General features: G+C 41.0%; 1 protein-coding gene across 2 annotated transcripts; it reads left to right on the top strand.

The window, feature by feature from the left end:
• Positions 1-206: 206 nt before the first annotated feature.
• On the top strand, positions 207-20559 carry LOC104929445 (methylated-DNA--protein-cysteine methyltransferase). Of its 2 annotated transcripts, none has more exons than XM_010743967.3 (5): positions 207-338; positions 3019-3167; positions 12031-12191; positions 16631-16770; positions 19754-20557. In XM_010743967.3, the coding sequence occupies exons 1-5, from the start codon at positions 258-260 to the stop codon at positions 19880-19882; spliced, it is 660 nt and encodes a 219-aa protein (XP_010742269.2). In that variant the 5' UTR covers positions 207-257; the 3' UTR covers positions 19883-20557. The 2 variants fall into 2 exon arrangements, with proteins under 2 accessions (XP_010742269.2, XP_019110598.2); XM_019255053.2 differs by having other exon boundaries at positions 215-338; positions 3022-3167; positions 19754-20559.
• Positions 20560-22096: the final 1537 nt, after the last annotated feature.

Raw genomic sequence — 22096 nt, 5'->3', positions numbered from 1 at the left:
ATGCTGTAAAAAATATATCAAGCAAATCAAATATCTAAATCACTACCATTACTAGTCTTCGGTGTACTGGGGACCCCCCTGAAGGACCCCAAATCCCAATTTGAGACCCATCAGACAAGCCTTGTGTGTCTGTCCCTGGCTGAGGGGAGGAGCGGGGACTTTATACCGACCAACCACAGAGCAGGAGCGGACTTTTACCTCTCGTGATTGGTCAAACCCGACAGCGCAGTCTTGGGGAAACAGGAAGAGACTTTCACATGTCACATTTTGTTTTGCTGCAAAGGGGAAAAGAAGCGGACACCGCGCAGACACCATATGGTTGCTGTGAAGGCTTCATTGTAAGACACAGGGCTGATTTACAGCGTCAAACTTTCCTCTGACAAAGCCTGACACGCTGCGCACTTTTCAGAAATTAGCCGTATCCTGTGACTATCTACGAAACCATTGCTTTTATATTACCGACATTTTAAATGCACGCTGCTTTTAAAAGTCTGTTTAACGACCTAGACGCGCAGATAATTGCGTGCATGCTTTGTCTTTACGTTTCGGCGTCAATGCAAATAAATAAAAAAATAGCACAATAAAAAGGACACATGTTGCATTTTCACACCTGCGCAGTCACAGGCTCTTTCTACTCAATTAATCACGCAGGTTTGACCAGGAACTAGTCTAATGAGAAACGAGTCCAATGATTGACGAGCATGAGGATGCTGCCAGTGATTTTTTAAACAACACAAGCTGCTTATTGTTTGTTGTTTGTCACCGTGAAGAGCTGGGTAAACACCCAGACATTCAAAGTAGTCACTTGGACTAGTGTGCTGCAGCGAAAAACGACACAAAGCAAACATGATAGCATTATTTTTAATCAGTGTTAGACTATTAGCCAAGGCCATTATTGCCAAAGTCCATTATTCTATCTATGAGTCTATTACCAGCTTGCTAAATGGCAGGCAGTGTGTTGAGCGCTTATCCAAAGTGCACTGTACCATTGTTTGGCTCAGAAATTTCTCGCCTTTATTGTCAGTTCAGGCAAACCCCCGATGAATACAGTGAGAGCTGCAAGAGTAGAAACAAGAAAGTTGAAGCAGACGCATTTGTGATCGCATACCATGACAGATGTGGTGGTGGTGTTGGTGGTGTGTGTCTGTCTCTGTGTGTGTGTGTGTGTGTGAAGAGGAGGGGGCAACTGGAAGTCTAAATGAAATACTGTAAATGCATGACGACTTTTTATCACATAAGGTTTGTTTAATCTAAAAAAGAAATGCATCCATTCTTATATTAAAAGTGCAGGCGAGCCAATGGAGCATTTATATTTTTTAATTAATCTGATTGTTTTAGGGATGCACCTAATGATTATTTTAATTAGCAATCAGTCTGTAAAATCTAAGAAAAGTAGTTAAAAATGTCCTTCACTGTGCTCCTGAAGCTCAATCTTCAAATTGCTTTTTCTTTCCTTTTTTTTTCTCTTTCACTTAAAGTTCAAAGACCCAAAAATATTTCAGCTTATTATCACATAAGACAAAGAAAAGAGCAGGGAATCCTCTCATGTGAGAAGCCGGAACAAGGAAATGTTTAGTATTTTTCCTCGAAAAAAAAAATAGATGAAATGATTAATTGATTATAATATTAGTCGCTGCTTGCAATTAATTGATTTATTGCTAATTTGTTTTCTGTTGCTTGATTAAGGAGCTAGTCTCCAAGACTTTATTTAGTGAGTGTTAGAAGATGAAACTATATTGTGAATGTTCTTTTTGAAGTGTGTTTATTGCTGATAAGATTTATATATATATGTGTATATATATGTATAAAAATATATATTTAAAATGTCAATATTGCAGAGGGTGTTGTCCATCAGAAGGTGGCATTTGTCTTGATATACTAGAGCTGCAATGATTAGTGCATTAATACATAGAAGTTTACAAGAATATAATACAAGAAAATTACATCTATTTTGATAATCAGTTATTTTGTAAGCAAAAACTATGGTAATTCTCAAAGCACAGCTTTGCAGATTTGAGGATTTGCTACTTTTCTTTGTTTCATATCTTTGTAAACTAAATATGTTTTGTTACTGGACTGTTGGTAAGACAAAACAATGCATGTGAGAACGTCAACCTGCACTCTGGGGAACTGTGATTGACATTTTTTGCTATTTTCTGACATTTAATAGACTAAACAAGTAGTTGATTAATTGAGAAAATAGTCGACAGAATAATCGATAATGAAAATAATCATTAGTTTGAGCTACGTGACAATTATTAAACAAACATATGAGTTCAGAATTGCGAAAGCGAATTACGTGTTCTCTTAAAAATAAAAAAGGAGAGAGATATTGTGTTTGTACCCTTTAGACACTTTTCAGATCAAGCTTCCAGGAAGGAAAGGTTTCCTTAGTTGAAACTCTTACAATCAATGTGACCTTTATTTATTATAACCCCCATCTCTCAAAAACTCACATATAACATAGTCAATCATCTCTCCTTCCCTCAAAGTAAAAATAAAAAAGGAACTGCTGTCTGGTTATTGCCAGTATCCATCTCAGTCGTCAGAAAAGCTGCACGTTTTTGCTGTTGTTAAGGGCTGGAAACCAGAATCCCATCGGAGTTGCACCCTAAGGAACAAATTTAATGCTAGAAAAACATCCCGACCATCAACCAAAAATGACGGATTGAAAATAATGTCGAGCTATCTTGGGAATCCCCCACCAGACAAGGGAACAGACTGCATTGTTTTTCTCATTTATGTGATATATAGAACAGAAAGAGGGGAAAAAATGGGCGATTTATTGGTTAGATAGGCGTATTCTTTTCCATGCACAAAAGAAATATTGGATAGTAATGTGGGGATCAAGTCACATCATGACATTGTTTGGAGGCTAGGTGTTCAAATATGTAAGTCATCATCCGTTGGTGGCCCGCTAGGTTTTCAATAGATCATTCAATGCAAATAAGTGTGGGAAATTGTGAAAGTTGCCACATGAATATGTCAATGAACGGAGTGTAATTTGTGCTTCCTTAGCAGGGCAGCGAGATGAAGAAGCAGAGGGAGAGCCAGTGCACTCAGAAGACCATCTCATTGCTGAGCCCCCTGGGGACGATCCAAGTCAGTGGATGTGAGAATGGTGTGCACACCATCCAGATCCTAATGGATGTCGCACCTGCTGAAAGGTACTGTACAACAGCCGGGATGGTGACGTGATAAACAAAGGTGTGAAATTTACAGGCGGACAGAATCCACTCCTGTGATGGAGTGCCACCATTCCTCATTGGAAGCAGGGCATTTTTGTAGATCCCACAAGAAATATCCTGGAGAAAGTTGGGCAAATATGAGCAGGCACTAGAAATATGAGGGGCACTAGAATACAGTTGGGCTTGAAATTAGATTTCTGATGGCATGTGGTTGTGATTCTTCCTGCAGTATATTTGAAATTTCAGAAAAATAACTTGTTTATTACCCACAAGGGAGTTGATTAGAGCTGATGTCTGTAGGGTCAGCAGAGGCCATGGGGAGCATGGACTGTTCGCTCCTGTTTATTTATGTTTCCTCCAAGTTGTATGCAGTAGTTCTGAGTGTCAACCGGCACTCAGAAATGTAATATGTGATTGCATTACATGCCCTAACCATCCCTCAAAATTGTTAGAATGTTGACAGTCTTACTGAAGCGATTGAAACTGATTAAACTCAGCGTTAATAAGTACTTATTCCTTACTTTTACAGGTCCACATCCTACATCTCAGATTAGTTTTGATTAGATTGAAATTAAATATCCATGTATCGCAGATTCGCATTTGATAAACTTGAATGGTTTGGGAAATTAAACCATTTTCAAATGCACCCAGATAGGAAGCTATCCTTTTGAAAATGTATGTTCAAATTCTAATTTATGGAAACCCATTAATGACCTTGTATATTATACCTCAACATGTGTTTCCTTCCCGACTGTCTGCTATTTCCTAAAATTCATCAAGCAGTAAAAACATTCCACTTGTTGTTAATGAGTTGAAGGGAGAAAATTAATAATATGGAATTTTGATTATGGAAGATGTCCTGTAACCATGCGCAAGCACCTTTCTCCGTCTCCTTGTGAACAGGGTTTAATTTGTGTGTTCAGGTTCAGTAGGAATATGCAAATGAATTTAATGATTCGCATCACTAGATCATTTCTCAGTTTAATATCATTTGCGATGTCGGTCATAAGTGAGGCTTCGATCACATCGCTGCCTGTATGTTCTCAAAGGTGTGAGCAAGAAATCATTAAAGCAAATGTTTAGATTTTATCACGACCAGTTGAATGCGATGTTATTGTCATAGGACAGGGGAGCTCGAGCTACCTCAGATATATGGAGTAACGCAATGTAAACAGGCATTAAGGGAGGCGAGATAAAGTGACAAAATATAGGCTTATCTTTGCAACCGGCTTTACATGTAGATCTCACAAAAGCCTGCCTGGTGCAGTAATGGTTCAAATCAGCCATTTCCATTGATTTATTTATGACATACTAAACAAGGCTCTTTCCAGCTTTGGATGTGGTGTGGCACAGGCTTAGGAAGTCAGTGTGATAAATGATCTCTAAGAGCATATTTTGGATAAGGGAAATAGATAACGTCCATGCATAGCGTAAAGAGAGACCTACAGTAGATATTTGTGAGCGAGTCAAAGCTTTGACGGCTTAGATGACTGTGTTTCGCTTTCGATGTTTTGTTGTTTTGTTTTTTTCTTTGCAGAATTCACTATCGGTCGGTGTAGAACAGCCGGAACAGCAACAAAAGCATTCATGGCATTGATAGATAGTTATTGATAAATGCCATTATAGCTACATAAACGCCCTTGAAGTATTGCTTACACACCATGACCGTCAGCTCTTTCTAATAGAAACGTCTCAAGCCCCTTTTGCTTCCTAACTGATCTTAGGAACATTTCCTAAAATCAACCTCCTCTGCCAGTCTAACGACAGCCCTGAAGGCACCATCAGATGAACAAATTCATTACATCTCAACAACCCCTGTTGGGGCCCTACGCACCAGCCTCCCTGTTAACCAGCTTTTCCCCCCTTTTAGTTTTTAGCATGGACTCGGCGTTCACAGAAAAATGATACGCATTTTGTTTACAGGAGATTACTATTATCTGAAATATGATGCTTCTTGCCTCTTTCACACAGAGCACAGACACATAATACAGAGGAAATCATAGAGTACTTTTTTATTAGGGTGAAAAATGAAAAAAGGGCTGGACTCCTGCCCCGAGACATTTTGTGAGCATATTATTTTACAATGCTTTGATCAATTTGTCTGTCAAGCTGGCTGAGATGTGGGGGAGCAGGAAAAAAGCAATTTAGCTTGTGAGGTCCTCAATAGAAATGTACTACAGGAGCCTGTGTATGACATGTTGCATTAGAACCTGAGTAGCCTTTATTGCCTGATAATGTCGCAAGGCAATGCTGATATCAATCACCCCTTTAACAGCAAGTATGATGTGTTTTTATGAAAAGAAAAGAAAAAATAATGCATGAAGCATTTCTTGGAAAATAATTGATTTAATTCTGAGCCGAGGGATTTCTACTTTTAACAACATAAAAATATTGTGTTGGTAAAAACAGGCACAAAATGTGCTAGAAGCTAAAAATTGTTAAGAACAAGCTCTTTGCATATGCTCCTATAGAAAATTGTAATTAATTTTACACGGATAAACATTCTGTCTCATTTGCATATAGATATAAACAATATATTTGTGCATCTGAATTCCCAGCACACTTGCGTCACGTGGGCTGCTTAAAATCCTAAGTGGGTAAAACCCAAAATTATCATTATATTTCCCAGGCCATAAATCCCCCTTTTTTCTCTGACACAAAGCCTTATAAATCTGTGTCTGATTTTTTCACATTGCACATTGTTTTTAGTTAATGATTTTCATCTGTTTGTTGTTGCTGTGATAGTGGGGAAATGTACCATATGCTCCGGCAAAAGACAAATGATTAGCAAATGAAATTCTGGACAGCTGTCTGACTGAAAGCGTTTGGTTGATAGCATTCTGCTACCATAATTAGCTTAAGCTTTGGGTTAATTAACTTTCTACCTGGATATGCATAATAATAGCATTCTGCAGAAAGCCAAGGAGCTTCCAGTATATCAGCAGCAAAGGCTGGCTTTTTATTTTGTATTTCGGCAGCATATTTCAATTTCAAGAGGCGATTTAGCTCGGGAGCATCGTCAAATATTGTAGATTTTACTCCCCAAGCCAGATAATTCTGAAACAATAGGGGTGTATTATGTGGCAGAAATGCCATTTCTGAATGTAATTAAAGCGGATGAAAGCAATCACCAATTTTTAAACGCTTTTGTCTAGCATGAGGCCTACTTGTAAAAAAAAAATACCCATCAAGAGAAGAAAAGAGGCAAGAGAACCCCCAAGTCCTTATATAAGAGGCCTTTGAGACTGAAGTGAAGTACAACAGTAATTAGTCTTTTGTATGAATTTGCCGGCCATGGTCATGATTAGTTAAGCATATGAGAGGACTGCAGGACTGCATTGGTCTTAAGGAGGAGGGTGTTAAAGTCTATTTATCACCAGTTATCCTCACAGCTTTCCATTATCACTGACAACACTGGATGGGGCCTGAGAACAGCCTAATTGTTCTGAGGTGGAGTGTTTTTGTGTCAAACCCGTCACCTCAGTCACATTGGCATTCATAAGCAGCCAGACATTTTCCATCTATCTAGCCCTAATACCCAAGCTGTCACAACAGCTTTTACACACTACCAACGCTGGTGTGAAATATCTGAGGTGATGCATTTATCGTTTTTCTCACACTCATGTAGTGTTGTGAATCAATGTCCTGGTTCACACTGAATAGCAGTATGGTAAATGTGTTCCCTGTTTGGGGCCTGTTTACATGATGTGCTCACACACCGGGAACCATATCAACAACTTATTTTTTCCCCCCTCCATTGTAATTTCTCTTTTCCTCTCCGTCTCTCTTTCTTTCCTTTTCTCTCTCTCTCTTATATTTAGCCTGCCACACATTTTAATCTATTTAAATTAGTATTTTGCCTGATGTACAAGTGTGTGCTAAATAAACCGCTTACATTTGTAACTAAAATGCTTTGTCACACAAACAGTGATGTGCTGAGATATTTGAAATCATCAATAAAGCAGAGGGGGGGGGTGGTGGGAGACTTTTTGACGTATTCCCTTCAGAAATGTTATGAATAATTCATTGTGTAATGATATTCAGATGATTTTTGTTCTATTTTTTACTGCGGCCTTAGAATATTGTTTTGCATGTTGTGAAGTGTAGTACTCAGCTGCGTATTCATTAAGGTGCTGCTCCCACTGGCCCTTGGACCCATCTGTGCTCTATGTTTATGCCTCCATCTCTCGGGACCGTCCCAATCAGGCTTGCATGTGCCATTTCCTGTGTAAACCAACACCTGTGTAACACACTACCTGTAAACCGCCTCACGCAGACGAGACACTGACATTCATTCAGACGAAAATCTGCAAATGTCGTGGTTTCTAAAGCCGAACCTCCAGGGTGAGGACAGGAGCCGAGCGAGAGTTACCCTTCACTGTAGACGTGCGGCTAAAAGCAGCTCCTGCAGTTTTTATTTTTTGTTGTATCTTTTTCTTTTTTTTCCTCCCTGCTGTCGACCGGGAAGTTTTTTCCCCGGCACGAGGGTTGCGCTAGTTTGTTTTAAAACTTGATTGGATTCTATATCTGCAACATGCAGAAGTGTACAGTGTGTGACATACTAAAGCAATATGCAGAGATGATTCGGCTCTGACATCTTGGAGAGGAGTACGAGTCAATTATGCCCAAGTGTTGTTCTTGCTTATCTTCCTGCGGCACCAAACAAGGATTTAGTCAAGGATTTAGGGGTGAGGGGGCGGTGGTGGGGATCATGGTAAGCGGTTCACAACAAAACACTCAAAACTCCTGGGAGCGGGCACTGATTTAAAAATAAATTACAGAAGACGAAGCGCTAACACTCAAGGGCCCTCAGCAGTGCTGGCGTACACAGGTGAAGATTAGCCTCCTCGCTAATCAGAGGAACAAGGCAGTAATTTGCTCTGAACACAGACAGTAATTAGGACTTGGTGACACTGGATTCCCATAATGCCTTTGAGCTTGACGTGGTCAAATTTTGACAGAGGCTATCCATGCAGGGTCACTGTCCCCCCAGTCTCTCGGCCCTCTTCAGTGGAGGCTCTAAAAGGTCCCCACAGTTACAGGGGATCCCTAATGTACTTTATGCCTCCCTCACTGCCTCCTTACCATTCGGGTAATTGGAATCTCTTACTGTGGCACTTGAGAATAGAGGCTAAAAACACTATTTGAAACTGCTCAGTAGTCTGTTGTAGATAAACATTGCTGCGTCGGGGTGTGGATACACTACATAATGGAGTAAGAGTTAAGGCTCTGGTAATACATGCCTTCACTGACTCCTGTGGCTAGCCAGTTGGGAGAAGACCTAATTGTTGTGTGCTTTGTTGCCTACTCTGCAGTATTTTACCACCACCTTTATGTATTGGATTGAGTGTTGCGGCCTCTTTGGTGGACATTCCCTAATAAGAGTTGTTGGATATCTAGAGAGCAGTTTATCCGGCCGACTTGTTTTTATTTTGAAACAGCGGAGCACAAAACGTGCGCCGCGGAACAGAATAGGAAGCATTCCTTACAGCTTACCACTCCAAAAGCTCTCGAGTTTAGTGCTGCAGTAGCTAGATAGGCATCTGAATGATCTTCAAATGGTTGAACGAGCTGCATTGAGCAAGTGGCTTACAATTGTATCACAGCCTTTGGCTCAGAGACCATCAGGATCTTGACATTCATAGAGACATGCTGTATTTTTTTCCCTTTTTAGACAGTCATTTTAGGCTTTTTTCATGCTCTCTTGAGTCTTTGACGTCTCTGAGTTAAGTATCTGGAGCTATAAGGCTGAGGAAAATATTGGACTGCTCTTGGCCTTTTCTATTTCATCCTCTGACCCGCCATGTTACCCATGATCGGTGAAGGAGAACTCTGGCAGGCTGTGTCAAAAGTGACAGCCGATCGAGTCAGGATGAGCGCCATCACGCTTCACAGGATGGAGGCATGAGTTCTGAGTTTTTCCCCTTTTTGTGCAATATACCATTACACCCTTCGCCAGATTCCTTTCAATTAGATCCTGTGGTTAACCTGTTTCATTCTTATGTCTGCAGCTGATAGAAAAAGTCTCACTTGAAGTCTTGTGCAACTAGAGATACGGAAGAATATGCCAAAGAAAATTGACAAATGTAATGCCAGCTATTCTTTTTTTCTTCTTCTTTGTCTTCTTTGATTGTTTCTTCCAGGATGAATGAAATAACCTCCAACATTATACAAATGCTCAATTCATTCTTTATATTAGAGTTGGAAAATAGGTAGAACTCCAAATGACTCCCACTTTACGCAGCAATGATTTATGGTAATTGGAAATTGATTGTGACAGGAGCACAATATTAGAAATTTTCTCAAATCACAATCTTCTATCAAGGGAAATATTCTTTTTAGTGCAGCAGATCCTGGCTAGTTTGGAATTAGTTTCTTATTTCCTTACCTGTGATGAAATAGTAAACGCCTGAAGGACATCGGGAAAAAAAAAATGTGATTTTAACTCGTCAAAAGATAATAAATAACAATTCTGCTTTAACCAAATTTGAATTGTTTATTCAAAGTCAAACATACTTGTTAAACACCGTTATACAGTTTGTAATCACTACTAATTAAAATTATTGGTTTTTATACAAGGGGTGGCAGTTACTTTAAGACAATATAAAGATTGTCCCTCCTTGGAGAGTTTCTTTGTAATTAGTCCGACATTTATTGCACATCTCTAATCTTTCATTTGAAGGGCAGAGTTTCTAATGTGCCGGTGTGGACTCTATAAAGATCATATGATGCTGCTTGATTTGTGATTCATTGAAGCGACTGGAAATGTTGCCAGCGCAGCTACATCTCCACTGCCCACATGCTCTTTAAAAACAATCCCCCATTGCACCTAGAGGTGACAGACTTCAGCTCGACTGATGTTGTTCCACATTTATTTATATATTTTGGTGTTGTTTACCGGCCATAACATGTACTGCATTGCATTAACTTTTACTACTGTCAATGTTGTATCACTCAGAACACCTTTAAAGCCGGCGCATCCATATCGGAGGGCTAAGGGGAGAGGAAAATTAGCCACGGTGACAAGTCTGAAGTGTGAGCTGGAGGTCAAAGGTGCCAAGCCTTAAGCAAAGGTGCTCTAGCCTTTGTCCGGTAGATTGTAAGGGCCTGCGGGTCCAACAGGAACATTTCCACACACAATATCCCCGAGCTGTCAGTGTGCAGCGGCTGGAACATCCTCTCAGAGAGAAAGAGGGGCTGTGGAGGGGTAGAGGAGGTGGTGGTGGTGGTGGTGGGAGGAGGCGCGTTGGGGGTGGAGGGCAGCTAGATGGGGAGGTGTTGGGGGGGGCGGGGGGGGGTGTAGAGAGGGAACAGTGGCCTGAAGATCCTTGCCGAGAGAAAGAGAGGTGGGGGGATGGTGGGTGTGTGTCTGGGGGTGTAGGTGGTGGAGAGCCAAAAGAGCTGGAGTGGGAGGATAGAGAAATAGAGAGGGGGAAATGAGGAGGGAGAGCTGGGGGAGGAAGGGAAAGGGAGGGAGGGGAGGGATAGAAAGGAGAGACAATGACAAGTAGGGGCTGGCTGGGCACTCACCCATGCCGACAGAGATTGCCATGAGCCATGGCCATTGTTTGAGCGGGTCTCAGCACAGGACCCGCCGGTGGGTTTCCGAGTTTTCACCACTCAACTATAAACTGCTGTGTGGTTTATTTAGAAATGAGAGTATTTACACATTTTACTGTATTTACACCCACTGTTAAACGGCACCCAGGAGATTTTCATCACACGGCCACAAACTAGCAGGCAGAGCGTTTTCCCTGAAAACTGACCTGCTCAGTCATAACACTCCAGTAAACCTCAGCTTCACGTGTCCAATATAAAACGTTGCTCAAACTGTGACCTGCAGAAGTGTAAAAACACTTTAGGGCCGTGTTGTTACGGCAGGCGGGAGAGAGACGGTCTGTGTGTTTAACAAAGTAAATGTCTATTATTAATACCATACAGGATAAGCCAATTTTGAAAAAGGGGCACTTAAATGGTGATATTATTTATTTATAAGTCCTGTACACCAGTTAATGGAATTGGCGGCCAGCTTTAGATCCACAACACAGCTTGAGGTCCACTTTGCAGTAATGCACATGCTAAGAGAGGACCTTCCCAGTAGGGTCTTTAAGTGTCAAATATGGGTCAGTCTGCTTGCATTGACCTGGGGGGTGGTCAGCAGCGGAGAGAAATTCAGCTGTTAAGTGATGCCAACTCAACCATCGGCAAATTCCTCTAAGCATCTACTCATGCTAAGATGCACGTCCAAGTGCAGCGCTTTGCTGGCCAGCATTGCTCTGGCCAAAAAATCAATTTATTCTTGTCATGAACTATAAACTAGACCCAAGCAGAGTTGAAACTGTTGTTAACGCTGTGCTCTTAACTTTTTTCCTCTAACAGCTGCAAGACTTTTGAAAACTCTTTTCTTTTTTTTTTCTTTGTTGGATAAACTGGTTCTGCTTCCTTAAAGTTGTTTGAAATAAACTGTTAGCGCCGTTCCTTATGACCTGACAATGTTTTCTTTCAGACTCTATCATGCTGCACTTCTTTATAAATATATATCTACTATAAAAACTGCCTGGATAAGCGTCTTTGCTTTTTTTTTTTGTTTTTTTTTAGCTCGTTTCTTTCACAGCTCTGATATTCATCGCAGCCTAAGTGCATAACTTTACATTTTAAACACGTCTTGATTGAACAACTTTAGTTTCACTACGCTAATTATGTCATCTTGCATCTGTGTAACCCGTGGCGTGTTATTACACTCTCGTGACATATTTTAGCACTGTCCAACCAAGAATCGGGTATTGTGATTGCTCCTCTGATCCCCACCTCAACTCCCCATCCTGCCTTATATCCCTCACAGGAGCAACGAGGCCCCCCTGAGCTGTGTGGTCAACGATAGCCCGGCAGAAACGAGCCCCGAGTTGCAGCGCTGCGTTGAATGGCTCCAGGCGTACTTCAGTGAGCCACAGACCGCTGGGAGTCTCCCGCTCCCTGCCTTTCACCACCCCGCCCTGCAAGGAGGTCTGTCATGGATAAATATTTGCAGAGCCATGACTGGGATCAGGCTTTCACTCTTAATTGTCAGTTACATCACTTACACTCACTGGCTCAGTGTGTTATAATGAAGTATTTTATGGCTGAGAGAGAGGGAGAGAGAGTGAGAGCGAGAGCAGAGGAGTGGGTGAGCGAAGGAGAGAGAACAGAACACAGAGCTGTAACTTGGTTCAGTAATCTGTGGCAGCTCTTACCACGCGTGTTAGTCTTGGCAAGCTTTTCCATGATTCTTGGCACATTCTTTGAAACTGATCGAATTCCACTCTTGACATTTTCAGACAGGAAGCTTTTTTTTTTTCAATGACAACATGTGAATGGTGGTAAAGTTTGAATGAGCTTATTGTTGGCTTGACCAGTCACCTAGGGCGAGTAAAATGAAAAGCACCTCAAAAATGGACAATTAGCGTCCTTTCAACTGGTAGCTGTGGCTGCAGAGTGAATGACTGAGGGTGCAGAGGACAAAAATGAGGAATTAATTATCCCTGGCAGTTTTTTTTTTTTCTTTGTGTCGAGGAAACAAACAATAATCGCAGCCTGACAACTCATTTTTGAAATCATAAACTTATGGCGCTCGTGCCGTTTTTCAAAACAATTACAGGCTATTTTCTTTGTCACACTGAGACGCTCATTGCATTTTAACTTAAAGATTTCGCAGAAGTGCTCATTTAAACCCAGAGGCACACCTACACGAGGAAAAAAAATAACTCTAATATATGCATTTAACAATTGTGCCTCTCTTCCCCTGCAATCAGGCCGTAGTCGCTCTCTAATTTCATGCAGATCTGCAGTGCTTGAGTGATGGCATTTTCAATGAGCAGGTACTCCATCGAGACCCTGTATACAGCTATGAGTCCCACGCTCCCGCAAAGGCAATGCAGAAATACATCAGGACCAATTACGATATCAACTTTCAGTGTGATTCCCTTCGCCACCAAGTGCTTGTGTACCAGCCCCAGGCTCTTTCAAATCGCATCTCATCTGAAGTCTTTGGGGTTTTAATTAAATTTCAGGATAGATGGAATTCTTCATTAGTACCTGATCTGAATAGGTGATTGTGCTGTGTTCCACCTCTCTCCCTCGCCTGTTGTTTTGGGGCTCAGTAAATACAGGGTTTAGGCTTGGATTGCTCTCAGTAGTCAGAACCACAGGCCATGCCAGTATAAAAATGTTAAATGTGAGCATCAAGAGTATTTGTCTTTTGAGGGAGGAAAATAGAAGGTTTCCTTTTCTTTCTCTCTTTTTTTTTTCTTTGCTTGTTGATTCACAAATATTAAGGATTAGGTTTTGCCTTACTGCTGTACAAATTCCTACTCGATCTAGTCATGCAGCCGCCGCCTGCCTGGGAAAAAAAAAAATACAAGTTTAATCAGGTCATTACAATCTGTGACAACCAACTTTTGTTTGCTCAGTTATCTTGTGGGAGAACCTGAACGCGACAGCGCTCTCGCTGCACTTGTCATGTAATATTGAGTTGTGACCTTCACTTGAAGTGTTGCCATGTTTATTTACACATTTCTGACAAAACAAGCCACTTTTCATATTAGCTGTCATGATATACCTGAGCAACAGAGGTGACATGAAAGGAGACGCGAGGTGTGGTTTTCTATACTGTCTGACTGATTGTCATGCGTAACATCACACACAAGTTTGGTCGTCAGAGGTAGAGCGATGGCGAGCGCGTGCGCGATATCCTACTCGGGGAGCTCGCGCATGTTTGCGTGCGTGCACTGGCATTCGCCCCCCTCAGAAAAACACAGACACCACCATGAGTTCTTAAAACGATGCATATTCTTATCTCATTAATTATACATCCATATGTAACAGACGAGAGGATCTTAGTCTCGGTAAGCGGCGCAGGGAATATGCGGGGAGGGGGGCCATGCAAAGGGGGAAGGGGCGCTCTTCAAAGCCCAAATGACTGTGTTCCTGCAGGAGCCTCAACCTCCCCCTGTGCACAGCGCAGGGCAAGATGAGACACTCACCAGGACTCGCCCCTGTGATGTGGAGAGGAATTAGGGAAATGAACGTTTTCAGAATATCGAATAATCAGAGAATCATCAGCACCCCGTCAGCCTTCAAAAGTATGGATCCCTCAAGACTCAAGAGACACTTTGACTGGGAGTCAAAGTCTTCCTTCCCATTAGACACAAAGGATAATGAGGTAGCTGCATTTCCAGTATTGTCTTTTTATTGTCGCAGGCATGTGTGAGGTGACTGTCAGCTGGAAGTCATCTCTCCAAATCTATCACGAGCTGAGATGATTGAGTGAGTTCAGTTTATTGTTTTTTTTTATTATTATTATTTATTATTTGCTTTCAAATTGCTCTCATATACAAAATTATGAGCAAATCAATCATATATGTCGATATCTTCATAATCGCTGGATTGGTTTGATTTTTCTCCGGGTCAATCTGTCTCTGCCTCTGCAGTGGCCCTATCACCTTGCCTCATGGTAGGTAATGACCTGTGACATAATTATGGGATGTCTGTAAACATGTAAGTGGTTCCTCTCAACTTTTATTTAAACAATTGACTTCACTGCACCCCGATCTAAAGAGGGCCCTGACCCCAGACACACCGTATTAGGCTCTTTATGAAGTATGGGGCTAGGGGACTGCTCTCCAAATCATTGCTGGTCACCTCGAGTGACCCGCATGAAGTCTCTGTCACTAACACTGATGAGGGCAAAGTTCTTTAACCTCTGCAGCGGCAGATAAAAGCACAGACACTTGTTTTTTTTTTTTTCGTCCAGAACCGTTGGAGATGTGAAACCTTCCAGAAGAAACACCTGCTAAGGATTTAGAAAAGGTGTAAACAGCCCTGCAGCTTGTTGCTCGGTCTGCACGTAGGCGAAAGCGCTCAGCAGCGTCTGCTGGCGTGACGCTGACTTTGGTTGTTTGTCAATAACGTTTGCATCAACAGGGATTTGTCATAGCCGTAGTCTGGGCAAGTTGTCATCTACCCACCGGTGACAAAGCGATATCAATATGTACCACACACATCATGTGGCCAAATCCGAGCTTTATGAGGAGAGAATAATGCATAAAAGAAATTTCAGGGGTGTATCTTATCTCCTCATAACATTAAGTCTGTCTGCGTAAGAGCCCGTCATCTCGTTGACAGCGTGATTATTACCTGAAAAATTATTAAACAGTACCTACGGGCCTTGTTCAAGACAAAGAACTCACATGGGTGCGCATCAATCAAATATATCCCCTTTAGGTTTTACACTTATTCCCCCCAGTTTAGGCAAATTGCCTTGTTCGCGTGGCTTTGTGTAGCGGAGAGTGACTATAAGGTAGCGAGGGAGCCTGGGGAGCAAAGGATGTTCACTCTGTAGAAGAGAGACAGGGGTGTGACATGTTTTCACACAATGCCAATTTAGAGGGATTTCTCATAGATCACTTGTCATGTGCTCTCTTAGACCATATAAATGAGAGAGAATGGGAGATCACTAATTGAATTTTCATGACTGAGTACATGTATATACTAGAAGAATGTCACCCCCTCTTGATAACGAGACCATTGTTCCCCATCTTGTTCTCCGTGCAAGAAGAAGAAGAAGAAAAAAAAGTGTTGTTCGCTCGCTACACAAGCTCCCGGTGCATCAACGTCTCAAGGTTTCGAGATGCTTCAAATACTTTTCCCCCGCTCTTTCTTTGGCAATCAGAGCTAGACAAACATGACTCTCAGTCACTGCCTGGTAATCCAGAAAGAAAGATAATGCTACTGCTAAAGTGCTAATGAAATCAAAGCCGTTAATGTGGTCGGTTAAGCTGCGGATGATTTGAAGAATTCCGCCATTTAAGTGAAGATGATATAATGAATCTACTCTGAATAGAAAGCAATTAAAAGGACAAATTGGTCTGATTAACCTCAAAGTCATCCCACTGCCACAAATGGTATGCAACATTCAAATTATTATTATTAAAAATCTAGAGCAGATTTGCAGTCTTTTTGGCCTCTCTTAATCCTTTTAAATGAAGGAGCGAACTTTTTTAATTTTAGCTGTGACCTTTCAAAGCATAACCTAGATTTTTCTGCCATAGAAATAATTTTCTCACATCTGCTTCTGTAGCATGTTGATATTACTCCAGTTCTAAGGTCAAATTGAGGGACTTCTATGTATTTAGTTGTTTAATGAGTTTCGTAAAGGAGGGAGAGGAAGTCATACAGGAAGACGTGCGGACATTGTGGAAAAACTATTAAGTGGATCAGAATGTGATGTGTCAAACACAGTTCATTTCATAGGAGTAAAAATCTGCGCCGTGCTAATCTGTTGTCCTGTTGTCATCGGCCTCTCGCTCAGCTCAGTTTGATTGATTAAACGAGGACCTCTCTCATCCTCTGTTCTCTCCTTCTGTCTCGCTCTTCCTCTCTCTGTCCTCTCTGCTTTGTTGGCGAAGACGCGTTCACCAGCCGCGTGCTGCAGGTACTTCTGAGGGATGTGAAGTTTGGAGAGACGGTCTCGTACAAACGCCTCGCTGAGATGGCGGGAAACCCCAGAGCGGTGCGTGCGGTGGGAGGGGCCATGAGGAGGAACCCGGTGAGTGTGGCTGACATTGATTGACAGGTCTCTCCCTTACTTACTTTATTTAGTCAGTTAGGGAAAGTAATCTCTTTTATTAGATTTTAATGACTGCTGCATCTGAACCTGCACGTTGTGGGCAAACCTGTGAATCTGCCTCTAGTCAAAAGTTAATTAGTAAATTTATAAGGGTAGTAAATAAGGAATTTGATAAGTAGTACTAGAGACATCACTTAGAGTATTCAGTATAGAGCTGCAATAATTAGTTGGTTAATTGAAAGTATTTTAATAATCTGTTAGTAAACTGTAAACTTTAATAATTCTCTGTTACAACTTGGATTTGATGTGAGGATTTGGTGTTTTTCTCTGTTTTATATCTCTGACAAACAGAATATCTTTTGGTTTTGGACACTCGAAATGTTCACCTCAGAAATGGTGATGGATTCCATTCGATTAATCAAGAAAATAATCAACAGATATTCATCAGTTGTGGCTGTAATCCAGTATTTTATATGTAATTTGGAGGATGTGAAACAACCACACACGAGTTGCAAGAAATGTAAAGGTCTTCCATCAATATGTTATGCTGTAATTGTGTATGAAAGTTTAATGAAATGATGAATGGATTTTTAATTAAAGAAACAAATACAGAAACAGATGAATAAATATGAATGTTTAATATTATACAGTAGATATTTAAACATAAGATCAGATAATCACTTGTGATAATATGTAGAATGATTTTGTGTTTCCTTTTCTTGAAGAGGTACAACCTACAGAAATGTACTTGTGAGCGCTACTAGACATTTCCAATAAAATATTATATATATTTTTTTACATCCTCCTGATGCAGGATATGTAATCTAAACCGTAGGTGTGTTTTGAATCTGTGCAATGGGCGAAATAAACGCCTCCCTCTGTGAAAGGCTGAGCAGTAAAAGTCTACCTACAGCACAATTTTAAGCCCACACCTTTTGTTCCCGTTCTCTCAAGTCTTTACTGTAGATGTTCGCTGCAAATCTCCGATTCTTGTAGGAAACCTGGCCCGCATCGTTTTGCCCATGAATCCACTGTGTACAAAATGGAGGGCTAGAGGGCAAGTGGTGTGTCTTCTTTTGATCAAACCCTTTGATCAAAGCCCGTTTAGCTCTGCCCATGTAGTGCTGTGGGCACCACCGGTGTGCTCTGTGAGGCAGAGAACACTTCTTGTACAGAAATACAGCCAGTGAGGTGTTCTGCCTCATATGTTGCTGTGAAACAGCTCGTCTTAGTACTGTGCTCTTCCTCTGCTGCTGTTTTCTGTTATTAAAGTAGGAAGGAGAGAAAGGAATAAAGAAAAAAAAAAGAATTTCAAAGTGAATAAATGCAAATAAACCACAGAAAATAGCATTTGTGTGTTTTTTAAGCTATGCAGTAGTTTCTTTATATACTTTATATTTTACATTAGCCAATGGCGTTGCTTCTGGATGGCTGTATAATACCTCTCAGTCTCATGTTTTACAGACATTTCTTTCCTTTCGTCAGGGAGGCTGGGAGCCTGAGCCCTCAGCTCCTGATACAGATCCAGAGTCAGATTGTCAGTGTCAATTACTTGTCAGTAGTGCTGCTCCACTCAGGCTTCAGCTGTGAAAAGCTCAGTGTGCTCAATCGATCCTCGCCTCTCTGTGGCACTTCTTCTTCACCAGGATTTGAGTATTGATAAGCCTGGTGTAGTGCTCTTTTCCCCCCAAGTGAAGAGGCAGATCCGAAGGCCTTGAGGGTACCCTGCTCTCCCTCCAAACCCGGGGAACAGTATTGATCGGAATACTCGAGCAGTATTTCTCTGTCTGCAAGGTTAATCTGGGGCTCGGAAAGTTTTATTGCTGTTGATATGGGAGCGGGTTTAATGATGGATTTGAACTGAAACACACTGCATGTCCAACTTTTATATAAAAGGCTGGAGGTGCAACCATGAACTCAGGATAACTTGGTTAAATTGGAGGAGTCCAGTCACAATGCAGCAGCGGTTGTGATGTTTTTTTCTGTCTGTGTGTACCGAGATCAAAATGAGGGCAACATTAAGAATATTTTTAAAGGAAATAACTGCTGTGATTCAGTCCAACCATTGCCACTCTCCTTGTTCTGAATTCACAATGATCGAAGTGTTTTAGGCTTGCTTGTTTAATCTTTCTCCAGCCATTTAGTTTACAAAGAACTCGGGACCCCCCTGGCAGTCGTCTGCAACAAGAGTAAACGCTCCACCGACTTCCTCTTTTTAATGATCACAGGGTTATCAGATCTTAATGTTGACACCCTCTCGATTGAATATTCATCCTGCTGGTGTTTTTGCCCATTAATTTTTGATTGCTTCTTTGCTTTACACTATTAAAGAGTAAAAAACATTTATACCCAAAGACTGAGCCATCACCCTGAATGTGGATTTGTGCAGGATCAAACCAGACACTTCTGGTGTGGCACTTTGTTTTCATGCAGTGCAGTGAACATAAAAAAAAAAAAAAAAAAAAGCAAGTGCAGATTCATATTTTCTGCACGTTGGTTACTTGTAAGTCACACCGTTTATGCGGTAAATCAGAGGTTCTTTAATACATAATACATGTCTACTATCAGCACCTCCAACTGTTCCTGTGACAAAAAACGTCAACCTGAGAATAAGACAGCAGTCATTTTTTTTTAAAGCTCCAATCTGTATTTTTATTTTTTCATATATTAGTTTTTTACCAACACATAATAGTTTTGTGGTAATGGTGCAGATCCTTCATGGAATTTCTATTTTTAAACTTTATAAGTTACAGACCGAAAATAAGCTTTTTGCAGCCTCCTTACTGATTTTATAAATTGGAAAAAAAACACTGAAAGAAAAAAAGGAGAAAAAAAGCAATTTTAAAAGTGTCTCTTGTCAAAATGTTCTTGCATATAATTTGCAAAACTTTGCACACGTGTTTATTTCCTCAGAGTTGATTTTTTGATTTTATTTTATTCTATCTCTGTCTGCCTGTGCCAGGTTCCTCTCCTCATCCCCTGCCACCGAGTCATTTCTAGCAGTGGACAGAGTGGGCCGTACATGAGCGGCAAGGGCGACCATCTCAAACAATGGCTGCTCACCCATGAGAGGCAGAGAGGGGAAGGCTAAAGCATGACAGAGGCCAACTGTCCTTCATTCACACACACACACACACACATACACATACACACACATGCAAGGACATTATTATTTTTTTCTTTTTTGTTGTTTTAAGAACACAAAACAGGGCCATAAAGTTTAGCGTTCTTGGCACACACCGTGGAACAACTGGAGATACTTGTAGATATTCAGTTTATACTCCTTCTTTTTTTAAATCTAAGAATAGAGACGCTGCATAGTTAATGCGATACAGAGTTGTTGCAGAATTAGAATGTACAAAAATAACTTAAACAGAGAACAGTAGGAATTACAAACATATGCTCCCGTGGGTCTCCGTTGCGTTTGCCAGATAGTGCTGGAATGGTTTTTCTAAAGAATTATTATTCCCTTAAAAATATGTCTCTTGCACTGTTGTTGTTGTTGTTGTTGTTTTTTTTTTTCCTCAGCAAAATTAGTCTTTGTACCTCTCGTTGGTTTTTTAATTTTCTGCCAAGTGAATGCTTTGTTCAACATCCAGTGATAAAGGCTCTGAATTTTCCTGCTACAAAGCTTTGTAGTGAGGCATTTGTTTTGTCTTCATTTAGATCTCATTGTTTGCTCTCGCCTTATAATCCACCTAGAGCAGAGATGTCTTGTGCATTATATACTGTACTTTTTTTTGTTAAATTAGACATGTTTAAATAAATACATCTCAAAATGACAAATCCAGCTTTCTCATCATTTTAATTGTATTTCATTTTAAAATTGATTTCATGTAGCGTTCACTCAGTTCAGCTCATAATTAATTATGCTGTATGTCTTCTCTCCTCGCTGCAGATCTCTCTGTATGTCAGAGCTCCTTTTTTTTTATTTCTGAGTGGTGTTTTCCATTAGAGGGCAGTACAGAACGGGAAACAGAAATCAACATTTCAACCTTGAATTCATCCTGCACATTTAATCTGTGACTTAAATGTTTATATGTTATTTTATTTTCATCACAACCCCGGTTAATCCCTCCGGGATGATTTATTCTTTCTTTAAATAGCCAATATGGAGAGGGCAGAAGTGGTGGTGTGTGTTTAGAAAAAATCAGTTGCTTTAATTGAATGTGTCCTGTGCTTTTTATTTTACACATTTCCTCTTGATGATCTGTTCTAACGTTGACAGTTTAGTCTTTTTTTTCTGCTAAATTCTCTCTTCTCCTAACGGTCTAGGGCAGCTCCAGAGTGACCCTTACTTGCCCATAGTTATTCCTCTTCTGTTCAGCCCAGGTAGCCTAATAATCCACCCTCCAAAAATAACCTCAGCTCTAACCTTTGCAGAAACAATTCAAGTGGCCCACTCGCTGAATACATTTGAACTTTGCTGCATTTTTGAATTTCTTATCCGATCAGCTCCGTGCGGCTGTCTCGCCGTGCTGCTGGACTCACTTACTCTGCCGTTGGAGCACCATCGCAGCGTAGATGTTGAGGCAGCAGACAGGCAGATGAAGAATGAGACTCAGTCTGTGGTTTCACAGAGGGCTAATGATGCCTGTGGTGACTACAGGCTACAGTCAGCCCCCTAACGAAGGGAGCTGTGACACAGCCACAAGGGGTCCCATTTAAGCCAGGCGCACTCTGAAGTGCACTGTAAGCACCCTCCTTTTTTGCTTGTGGCTAAGTAAATTCTAAGGAATGCTACGAATTTAGTAACCAGAGATACTGATGTCTGTCGAGTTCTGTAGTTGATGATAAAAAACAAGTCCAGCATCAAAGCTTCAAACATGCTGCCAGTAATTGAGCATGTAATTGCTAAGGTAGTGGAGGAATCTCTTTAAAATAATTCACATCTTTTATTTTCTCAGTTCTTTTGCATTTTTCTTTTTTTTTTGTGCCCTTTTTAGTATTTATCAGTAACGGCAGCAGTGTTGTTGTTATGTCTGTATTATTTTGTGGTTGTATTTTCACCATGTGCACCACTTCCGTATCATGCTGGCTCTGAGATAAAAAGGAATTAGATTAAAAGAGGCTGAGACGATCTCATCATCCGCACTGTTAATCTCTGTGAAACCTTTAATTTTGGCCTAATATCTGCCTCCATTTCAGAGAGACTACACGAGTGCACGTGCTGCATGCTCGTGCGTGCGTGCGCGTGTGTGTGTGTGTGTGTGAGAGAGAGGGGAAAAGAGGGAGAGAGCATGTGGCCATGCGTGTTGGTGTGTGCACATGTGTATGTCCATATGTGTGTGGGTGAAGTGGATGA

The sequence above is a fragment of the Larimichthys crocea genome, chromosome III (genome assembly GCF_000972845.2).
Source record: "Larimichthys crocea isolate SSNF chromosome III, L_crocea_2.0, whole genome shotgun sequence".
In the NCBI taxonomy this organism is placed as follows: Eukaryota; Metazoa; Chordata; class Actinopteri; family Sciaenidae; genus Larimichthys; species Larimichthys crocea.
The sequence above is the reverse complement of the archived record's forward strand: the minus strand, read 5'-3'. Positions and strand labels throughout refer to the sequence as shown.